The sequence below is a fragment of the Sebastes umbrosus genome, chromosome 17 (genome assembly GCF_015220745.1).
Source record: "Sebastes umbrosus isolate fSebUmb1 chromosome 17, fSebUmb1.pri, whole genome shotgun sequence".
Classification (NCBI taxonomy): domain Eukaryota; kingdom Metazoa; phylum Chordata; class Actinopteri; order Perciformes; family Sebastidae; genus Sebastes; species Sebastes umbrosus.
The window spans coordinates 17,737,286-17,748,288 of NC_051285.1; the positions used below are offsets into that span (position 1 = coordinate 17,737,286).

The 11,003-nt window shown below is 39.7% G+C and overlaps 1 protein-coding gene across 5 annotated transcripts in view; it reads left to right on the forward strand.

Moving 5' to 3' along the window:
• LOC119475494 (pecanex-like protein 3) overlaps window positions 1-7,787 on the forward strand; it is a 34,184-nt gene extending 26,397 nt beyond the window's left edge. For 2 of the 5 annotated variants that reach the window (XM_037748255.1, XM_037748258.1), the window contains exons 30-36: window positions 285-388; window positions 479-626; window positions 725-955; window positions 1,572-1,846; window positions 1,934-2,103; window positions 2,338-2,744; window positions 5,044-7,787. In XM_037748255.1, the coding sequence (XP_037604183.1) occupies window positions 285-388; window positions 479-626; window positions 725-955; window positions 1,572-1,846; window positions 1,934-2,103; window positions 2,338-2,744; window positions 5,044-5,196 (1,488 nt within the window). In that variant the 3' untranslated portion in view covers window positions 5,197-7,787. The remainder of the gene's footprint in view (window positions 1-284; window positions 389-478; window positions 627-724; window positions 956-1,571; window positions 1,847-1,933; window positions 2,104-2,337; window positions 2,745-5,043) is intronic. The other 3 variants (XM_037748253.1, XM_037748254.1, XM_037748257.1) reach the window with 2 other exon arrangements.
• The last annotated feature ends 3,216 nt before the right edge of the window (window positions 7,788-11,003 follow it).

Here is an 11,003-nt window from a genome sequence, read left to right on the forward strand (position 1 = left end):
AAGGCAGGAGCTGCTTGTTTTTCTTCAGCCCTACAGATAACTAATATGACATTTGGTACCATCCATTTTCATGCGTAGTCTTTGGGGCTTTTCTTCATTGTGTACGAAAAGAAAGAAAATTATGAAACAAAGAGACACAGAAAAAGTCACTAAATGACAATTATATTGTTTATTTTAAATTTTAATCAGAATCAATATAAAACATAATCCTGGTACAACCTGAGTAGTATTTGTAAAAATGTACAGTACTTAAAATGTATCTTAACTTCTCTGTTGTGTTGCAGCCGGTGACTTGTGAAAGAGATTCTCCACTTGTCAACCTCTGTTTCGGGCTGTGTATCCTGGGAAGACGAGCTCTGGGCACGGCCTCCCACAGCATGTCTGCAAGGTAAGGCCATACTACCTCTATCTCTCGCTGTGGCTAATACCGCCTGTCACTACCCAAATATACAAGAGTTGTTGTTTATCTGTTTGACAGCTTGGAGCCGTTTCTCTATGGCCTCCATGCACTCTTCAAGGGAGACTTTCGTATCACGTCTCCCAGGGATGAATGGGTGTTTGCAGATATGGACCTGCTGAACCGAGTTGTGGCACCAGGAGTGCGGATGTCCCTCAAATTGCATCAGGTAGAAGAAGAAGAAGAAAAACTAGGCCTCAGATTAGAAAAATGACAGTTTCTTTGTCCCTGAACTCAAACCAACCCTGTATTCTGCGTTCCCTCCAGGACCACTTCACATCTCCAGACGAGTACGAGGATCCTATGGTTCTGTATGACGCCATCACTGCCAATGAGGAAAAGATGTTGATATCTCACGAGGGTGACCCCGTGTGGCGCAGCGCTATTCTAGCAAACATGCCTTCACTGCTGGCACTGCGCCACATCATGGATGACGGCAGTGACGAGTACAAGATCATCATGCTTAACAAGAGGTTCCTCAGCTTCAGAGTCATCAAGGTAACAGCTCCTACTCTTTATTACTTGGTGGCTTGTTTAATTGATTATTGCTGTATTGGTTTCAAGGTTGCAATAGTTTTGAATTTTCAATTCATTTTAATTTTAGTTTAGTTTTTAGTTAGTTTTCAGAGTGTGCTTGTTAGTTTAAGTTTAATTTCAGTTTTTCCAGAAAAGGTTTGTTTTAGTTTGTTTTTGTTAGAGCCAGGTATAATGTCTCTGTTTATACATACAAAATGCATGGTTGGAGAACTATGTAAGAATGGCCATAATGTTTAATCTCCGTGCTACGTCAGTGTCCAATGTGAAGCAATTGCAGCATAGCATCATCTCCTGAAAGGTCAAGTCTCTTCAATTTCTGTGGTTCTATGTAGAGATGATGGAAATTCATGCTGTCTAATTTTTTCGGTAGTGATATTATAGCTAAAGAAATTTAAATTTAAATTTAATTTTAGTTTTTTACCCAGGCAATATAGTTTGTTAATCTTGTTTTTCTATGGAATTCAGTTGCATTATGTACAGGATGCTTTTCCCACCCTGAACCAGATAAGGGTTATGTTGTTAATATTCAGCCTGTCCCCCCCCCCCTCCACTGACCTCCTTGTGCTGCCCCCTACAGGTGAACAGAGAGTGTGTGCGTGGGCTGTGGGCGGGGCAACAGCAGGAGCTGGTTTTCCTGCGCAACCGTAACCCAGAGCGTGGCAGCATTCAAAACGCCAAACAGGCCCTGAGGAATATGATCAACTCCTCGTGCGACCAGCCCATCGGCTACCCCATCTATGTGTCCCCCCTCACCACCTCATACGCCGGGGGGCACAGTCAGCTCCGCTCTGTGTGGGGAGGACCTGTCAGCCCGCACAACATTTACACCTGGCTCATCAGTAGCTGGGACAGGTACATGGTCTTAACTTCATGTGATCATTTTTGTTGGGGACAGTGATGCTAGTGTGAACATCGTAAATCTAACATGTCCCTCTGCAGGTTACAGAAAGGTTGTGGTGCTGGCTGTAACAGTGGAGGAAACATTGAGGACTCAGACTGTGGAGGCGGTTCCACCTCTCTCTCCACCAACCCAGCTGTTCACACCACCCAGAGTACACCCGCCTCCAGCCTTCCCCAGCCACACATCACCACTGTCCAGCCCTCCATGGGTAAGACATGAAACCAACATAGTATCAAAGTTATTGTAGATGCTAAAATAGTTAAACTGTTCTTTATTAGTTTTACCTTGATGTTGTAACATTAAACAATACTTGCTTCTGGTCTATAAGAAGAAAATTCATGCCTTGACTTTGCATGGCTGGATTGAAAGCTGAGAAACTATTATTTAGACCTTCTTAATAAAATAAAAATTACTAAATGAAATGGCTTTTTTTGCATTTCAGGTACAGACAACCCCGTGGGTCCAACCCAGAGCTGGCCTCACCACCCCCAACCTCTCCCATTAGCTCTGCTCAGCCAATCAGAGGGCAGGATGGAGGCAGGACTGCTCACATCCCTACAGCGTACGTCCTCCATCCAGGGGCTCCTGGGCCATCAGCTGTCCAGTTCCCAGCTCTCCTTCAGCAGCTCTATGGCTCCACCTCCTCTGCCAGGCCCAGAGCGCTTCTGCCCAGTGAGCCTCCTGGAGAACTCGGGACACAGAGCAGGCCAGCGGGCTGGCCTCGGCCCGGGCGGCGGACTACACTATGAGAGCCACTTTGGCAAGTGGAGTTTTTCAGGCAGGAAGGGCTTTAACGGACCAGCTGCAGTGGAGGGGGAAGGAGGAACAGTACAGACCACACGCACACAGGTGAGTTTATTTACTGTTGACTCATATGTAACTTTAGTTGTCCAGCAAATAGAATAAAATATTTTATTATTTTTTTATATGCACATGACGTTAGAAAGAGCGTGCTAGAGAGAGTGCTAGAGGTAGAGCGAAAGGGCTAGCGCGAGAGTGCTAGAGCGAAAGTGCTAGACCTAGAGCAAGAGAGAGTGCTAGAGCTAGAGCGAGAGAGAGTGCTAGATCTAGAGAGAGCTTGTGCGAGACAAAGAGCTAGAGAGAGAGAGAGAGAGAGCGAGAGCTAAAGCTAGAGAGAGAGAGCGAGCGAGAGCTAGAGAGTGCTACACGGGAGTGCTAGAGCTAGAGAGAGAGAAGTAGAGAGAAGTAGAGAGAAGTAGAGAGAGCTAGAGAGAGCTAGAGAGAGCTAGAGAGATATAGATATATCCATCCATCCATTTTCTTCCGCTTATCCGGGCCTTGTCGCGGGGGCAGCAGGCTAAGCAGGGAATTCCAGACGTCCCTCTCCCCAGCAATGTTTTCCAGCTCTTCCTGGCGGATGATCAAGATAGAGAGAGAGATATATATATATATATACATATATATATATATATGTATATATATATATATAAATCGAGATAGATGTAGATATTGAGATCTCTATGTATCTATCTATCCAACGTCCACGCTACTTTGCTGTTGACTATATTGTAATTTCCAGTAAATATCACAATAATAAATAGGGCTGGGGGGAAAATCGATACAGCACAGTATCGCGATATGTTGCGTGGCAATATTTTCTCGATACATGAACATCAAGTATCAATCTTTTATTATATAAACTAACCTCTTAACTATTCGGTCTTTCGGAGGTTGTACTCAGCCTTAAAGCTAGAGTGAATATACTGGTATCATATGAAACTAGAAAAACCTAAGGAATCAATTGTTACCAACCATGTCATGTTAGCTTGTCGTGAAGCTCAGTAATGCTCCAAAGTTGCACTAAATTTTGGCGAATTGGTACACGGTCTCTCCCTGCAGCCGAGTTCCCTGCCATCAGTACAGTCGTTGTTGAATTAAAACTCGTTCAGCTTGACCTAATGTTACATTTCATTTTCTATTCAGAGAAAATGTTTGTTTTTTTCACAATCAAATATTATTTATTTTATTTTGTACTATTCAAATTTAGAATATTCGTTGACAGCCCTGGTCATTGGAGACATGTTGGTGATGAACTGGGTCTGAAATTAACTTTTTTCACTTCCTGCCACTGTGGCAGACAAGTATTTTTGTTTGTCTGCCACTCAGAAATTTTGTCTTCCACTTTTGAAATCTATACGCTAAATGAAGGAATAACATTTTAGATCTGATGTCATTCAATGTTCAATATATTTTACATAAAAAAAGCTTATGCATGGTAAATTCCAGAGTTCAAATTACACCGTAGGTTCCGGCAGTACTCTACTGTACTTTGTTACATCCATAGTGGTTATTTGCATAAAAACACACAATTTATGATTATTTAAATATTTGCTTTGATTAAAAAGAATCTCGGCATCAGTAGTTTTAATGATGTATTATAAGCTGCTTAGAGCTAGTGTTAGGAAGTTACAGGTCATAATTCCCTCTCTATCCATTTTATATTGCTGTGAATGCTGCACATCTATGGCTGTATTTATTCAGTCATTTTTACTGTGCAGAGATTGAACGCCTCATAATGTAATGTAATGGCACCTCTGTTAATGTCGGTAGCTCCGTTATTTAGCCCAGCAGGACTGTGCTGCCCACCAGCTGCTAACAGGTAACGTTACTAGCTGTCCTCCTTTTGATTTCAACACAGATTTGTTAACAGTGTTGCATTATCAAGGAAAAAATAGGGTGAATCCCCTCAGGTTTAATAGTAGTAGCGCCATGCTTTTGAGCACTTTTTAATTCTCTACTCCGCTCCAGTCCCAAACAAACTGAATGATACAGTGTGCGATACATTGTGCATGCGTAACTGTCTTAAAGCATTGAAGAGGAATCGATAGTCACGGAGGCATGAGATGCCAAGGAATCGGACAACTAGGAACCAGTTCTCAACGGAAACTGGTTCTCTATTCTCATCCCGAGCGTTTTCCCTGTCTGCCAAAGTGGCAGATGACCTGACGATTTTACCCGCCACTGCCAACAATTTACCCGCATTTGGTGGGTGCTATTTTCAGACCCCGGTGATGAATATATACCAAAATCAACAAGTTTTCATGGTTCTGACAAATTGTTAGTCATGTTTTTCAGTGGATGTGCAGATTTTCTTGGATGAACTTTTTTTTTTAAAAATCTTTTACAGCCTACTCTTCCTGCACCCCTACAACAGGCCAGTCTGACACAAGATCCTCTGGGAGCCACTCAGACGATGGATCCAACCCTGCTAAATGCAGGCGACCCCCCCACCCCTCGAGAGGAATCCACAGAGCTGCCTTTACTTGAGCACCTGCGCTGAGTCTGCACTGGGAGACCCAAAGTGACATGCTCTGCAGTGAAAGCACACCACGGTCAAACCTGGACCAGGCCTGGCCCACCCAGACCAGACTCATTCCACCTTCTGGACTCATTCCATCAACCCTTGTTTAACTAAGTCAGTGCAACCTGTAACGGCCCACTGCAATACTGGATGGATTTTGTTATACACACACATCACCCCTCTCCTTCTTAGCCAAAGGAGTTAAACATCTGATAGCATGCTGAGCTGATGCACGTCAGATCATGAGATAATTTCAGCCAAGCTGTTTATTCAAAAGTCAGCTTTCATCATGACTCCTGATGATATACTCATTCTTAACTTTGTTTTTGGACAAAGGCACTCTCTTGTCTCTATGGACAACCTTTTGGTTGCAACAGTAGTGACAGGCCAGAAAGGCCAGTGCAATCATAAGGGATAGTTGGCTGACTTTCTCTCACCTGACATCTGCAGCGTTTTTTTTTTTTTTTTGCATAACCAAGAAAAAAGGATCCTACAGTATGTTGCTGTATGAGCAGGTGAAGGATATGTGGAAACCATGATAAGCCTTGTTCAGTTTCCCCCCATGTTACCATCCTCACTGGACCTACAGTTGCGCGAAAACAATATTTAAGAGGACATATTGACCAGTTTCAGGAGCCTCTGCTTCTTCTTTTTCCCTGCAAATTATACATAGTCAACAAGAAAAAAAAAAAAAAACACACCCCACCAAATTGTCATCTTTGTCCTCTGACCTATTTCCTACAGAGGTGCCTGACAACATCAACACTCAACAGTTCTGTCTTGGAGCAAGTTTTAAGGGGAAAACAAACTCCCTTCCGTCCCAGCCAACATGTGGTGCTTTAACCGCTAGTTTACAGTCTATTAGGCCTGGACATGAGTCCTGAATCTGACTAGCAACACAGAAATGTGGGATGACTTCGGACAGAGCTGGTGCCCATGAATCAGAATCAAGTGGAGGGTGATTCCAATCTTTGAAAATTGTGTTGATCACAAACCTACAAACTGGGAGTGTTGGAAACTTAAAGCCTTTTTTTTGTTTTGGTGAGTGGAATGTCCTTTTTTGTTTTTAAACTTTTACTTGAAGAATCACGAGTTCCTTTGTGTTTAAGGTGCACCAAGCTTGTTTTCTTTGGATGACCGATCAATGACGTCTGCTCTGATCACATCCACTCAGCTCATGACTTTCTCAAAAGAAGGGACCCAGCCCGCTTTGTGTGAGCAGCTCTGTTTTCTTTGCCTGCAGTATGGTCCCTCCCGTTACTATACTACTGCTTCTGCATCTCCTGCTACTACTAATATACCCACTACTACTGCTGTTTCTACAACAGTCAAATCCAGCGTTTTAGTTGGAAATCAACAAAGTTGAATAAATACTGAAAGCAAAGGTGGAATATTTATTTGATTAATATTGTCTTACAGATATCTTTAACGGGGTTTGTCAATATGATGTGATGATGTATCGAATTGGAAATCTGCCTTCTGTCAACTGCACCCCCATCCCTCCCTCAATTTGTTTGGTGTCATCACATTTGTATCATCTCACCAATTGCTGTCTTTTTTTTTTTTTTTTAAGTGCGTAATACAGTATAACTGGAAGTATTCCTGAGAAGTCACTTTAAGTTGGTTTCTTTCCCACTCCTGCACTCTTTGCTCCACCACTGTGAAAATCAAATTAAAACACTGATTTAGGAAGTAGATCGCGCAAAAAGAAGCTGGCAGTCCGACCAAATTCGGCGCCAAATGTTTCCCCTAAGTCCAGTGGCTTGGTGCCTATGTGTTGTCTGCAGTGGTTGAATGATTCTGAAATATCCTTGTGCTATAGCATTAATCATTGCAACTGCCTCGTAGGCTAGTTTTATCACCAAATTCTCTCTTCAAAGCGGCGTTCCCCTTAAGGAAACTTGAAAGGAGGCCAACATTCTCAGGGTCTATAATGGGAAAGAAATTGACTTCTTCTGCAGGAAGACTTTTTGTTCAAAAGGAAGAAACCCAAAAGGGGGATAAAAAGTAAGTGTCAGTAATGGGGCAAGTTGAGTACCGGCCGGGTCACCCTGACGTTACAAAAGATGCCCCTCTTTACAGCATTTTGCTCTCTATGGGTTATAATATGTTATGCATGCTGTTAAATCCACACATTTGTTGAATCACTTTGTCTTTGCAGCGCTGTTTTTTCCCCACTTTCAGCTCCTAACATCTGAACAAGGGACACACGGTATAAAGCTTTTTTTTTTTTTTTTTTTTCTATTTTAAGAATCTTATTAGCAGCCGTGATATTTCTGTCAGTCTCAGCTGTAAAGAAGCTGCGGCAGGTGAAAAGTGTGTCAGTATCCCTCTCAAAACACGTTAGTAACTCCCTTGACTCAGGAAAAACAGACTTTCGGATCAGTGCTGTTTTCTGTTTTTCCCCCCCCCCCTCATTCATCTTGTATCCAAAACAACAGGGAGTAATTTTTTTTTTTTTTACTTAATTTTTTCTTTGCTGGGAGTGTGGAAAGCACAAGTTAACGGACAGACCTGGGTGTCAATAAAAAGGGATTTCTTAATCTCTGAAATTATGTACAGCATGTTTCGTATATAAATATATATTTAAAATATAAATCTATTTTATTATTATTGGATTTTGGGTTCTTTTACATTTAAGACACTATGTTGAGGTTAAGGGAAGGGACTCTTGTGTTTACCCATCAGAGGGGAGAGCTGAGTGGAGAGAGGCACTCTTCACATTGAAATGTGCAGTTTGGGAAGAATCAATTAATACTTCTTTTGCACAAAATGTATCATACACCATCCCACTTTGTTATCGTTTTATTATTTTAGTTATTTTGGGAGGGGGGTCTTTTATTTAAGAACTTTTAAGTCGATGTTCAATGTTCTGTACAGTTTTTTATGTGATTTTTTTTTTTTTTTTTTTTTTTTTTTTTTTTTTTCTTCTTTTCTTTTCTTTTTTTCTCCTATTTAAATTAAAGGTTTTTGTGTCATCGTTTGCAAATCAACTGCGGTGAGTGGTTTCATTTTCCCTTTTTTTGTCCGGGGAATCTTTAGATTTTGCATTAATTTGTTCTTATTTTTGAAAATTGAAATGTATAATGTTAAACACCATGCAGTAGTGCTACAGTGCTATATATTCTACACAGGAAAAAAAATCTGGAGCCAGAAAAAGCAGAAAGTAGTATTTAGTAAGCAATTGACCCTCTTAACCAGACTTTCATATTACTTTTTTGACATATTATACTCTGACTTCATTTGGACTTTTTCAACATACTATGCTATGACTTTTTGTTTGTTTTTTGACAAACTATTCTATGAATTTTTTAAGGACTTTTTTCAACATACTATACTATCTATTTTTAAAAACTATACTATGACTTACTGCGACATATTATACTATTACTTTTTTGACATAATATACTATGACCTTTCCATGGACTTTTTTGAACATACTATACTGTCATTTTTTTATGAGTTTTCAACAGACTATACTCTGCCTGGGAAAGCCTCCGGGTTCCCCAGTCATAGCTGGTTAATGTGGCCCGGGAAAGGGAAGTTGGGGTCCCCTGCTGGAGCTATTGCCCAACACGACCCGACAGTTGACGATGAGGGATGAGTATACTCTGTCTTTTTCAAACTTTTTTTCGACATGCCAACTTTATATTAATCGCATGCAATTTGGGGCAAGTCATAATCAAGTCAGAACTCTGACACACTGAAAGCTGTTGTTGCCTGTTGGGGTTGAGTTTGCCATGTTATGATTTGAGCATATTTTCTATGCTAAATGCAGCACCTGTGAGGGTTTCTGGACAATATTTGTCAGTGTTTTGAATTGTTAAATTATTTATAATAATAAATATATACATACAGTTAGCAGCATATTAGCCCACTCCCATGTTGATAAGAGTATTAAATACTTGACAAATCTCCCTTTGAAGTACAGTAAATTTTGAACTAAAATAAATAATGTGCGATTCATTTAGGCTTAATCATGGACAATCATGCGATTGATTGCGATTAAATATTTTTATCGATTGACAGCCCTATATTTTGACATAATATATTCAGGGAATTTTTATGATTTTTTTATTACTTTTTTCACCATGCTATACTATGATTTTTTTTCAACATTCTATACTATGACTTTTTTTTAATTTTTTGACATACTACTATGACATTTTTTTCAACAAACTACTACGACTTTTATTCGACATACTATACTATTACTTTTTTATTTTTTAAACATACTATACAAAGACTTTTTATCTTTTTCAACTGACTATACTATGATTTTTTTATTTCTTTGACAGACTACTATGGCTTTTTTCGACATACTATACGATAACTTTTTTTATTTTTTCGACATAGTATACTATGACTTTTTTCAACATACTATGACTTATTTGCCATTATATATTATGACTTTTTATTTTTTCAACATATAGTATGACTTTTTCAACATACTATGCTATGACTTATTTTTTCAACATACTATACTATGACTTTAAATTTTTTCGACATACTATACTATTACTTTTCTTAACATACTATATGATGAATTCTTTTATTTTTTCAACAGTATACTATGACTTTTTTTTCGACATACTATATGATGATTTTTTATTTTTTACACATACTATAAAAAAAAGTCATAGTATTGTATGTCGAAAAAATATAAAAAGTCATAGTATAGTATGTCGAAAATTACAAAAAAAGTCAGTATTTGTAGGTTGAAACAAAACAATCATTGTCAACATGACAGAGTATGAAAAGGAACACTATTTTCTCAAATTTCACATTGGAATTCGCTTCCAAGTATCAAATCTTCATTCTGAGATCTATTCTATGCAAAACTCTTGTTTCCATCACTAAACTTGCTTTAACTGTATTTCTCATCCAAAACCACTCAGAAATGCATTTCTCCTCAAGAAACACTGAAAAGTGCATTTATATGAAAAAGATGTGATTTCTTCACAGAAACACATTTTTTATACTGGAAACATGCAAAACATGAAAAAATATGAAAAGGAACACTGTTTTCTCAAATTTCACATTACAATTCGCCTCCAAGCATCAAAACTTCAATTCAAGTTAAAACGCCAGTTTTCATCACTAAACTCGTTTAATATGTCTTTCTCAAATAAACAAATTTCTTTGGATAACTTTTCATCACAAAGGACTTAAGATACTACTGACATAGCGCCTACAGGAAACAGGAAGTTGTTGTAAATTCACTATACATTGTCAAATCTTCCCCAAATTTGACATATTTTATAAGAGTCCCGGCCTGAAGACATATACGTGGTATTATGCATGATAGTCATAGCGCCCCCTACAGGAAACAGGAAGTTGTTGTAAATTGACGATACATTGTCCAATCTTCCCCAAATTTGACATGTTTTATAAGAGTGCGGGCTTGAAGACATATACGTGCCATTATGAGTGATAGTCATAGCGCCACCTACTGGCAACAGGAAATAGTTGTATACTGCCAGCCATCCTCATAGAAGTGCTTTAAAGGATGCCCCACATGTTCTCAACAGGTCATTTCCAGCGCCACACGCTCCAAGCAGAAAATTCACTCTAACTGTTGCGTGCAGTTTCCGAGTTTCACGGGAATGCACGACAGCGGGTTCTCCGACGTGCGCGTTCCCCAGACGTGCCCGCGGGGGCGAGGGCCCGTTCATCGCTGCTTGCAGCTTTAATTAGGGTTATAGCCCCGAAGGGGCATAACCCTAACCCTAATTATTAGGGTTATAGCCCCGAAGGGGCATAACCCTTCTAAGTTTGCTCCGATT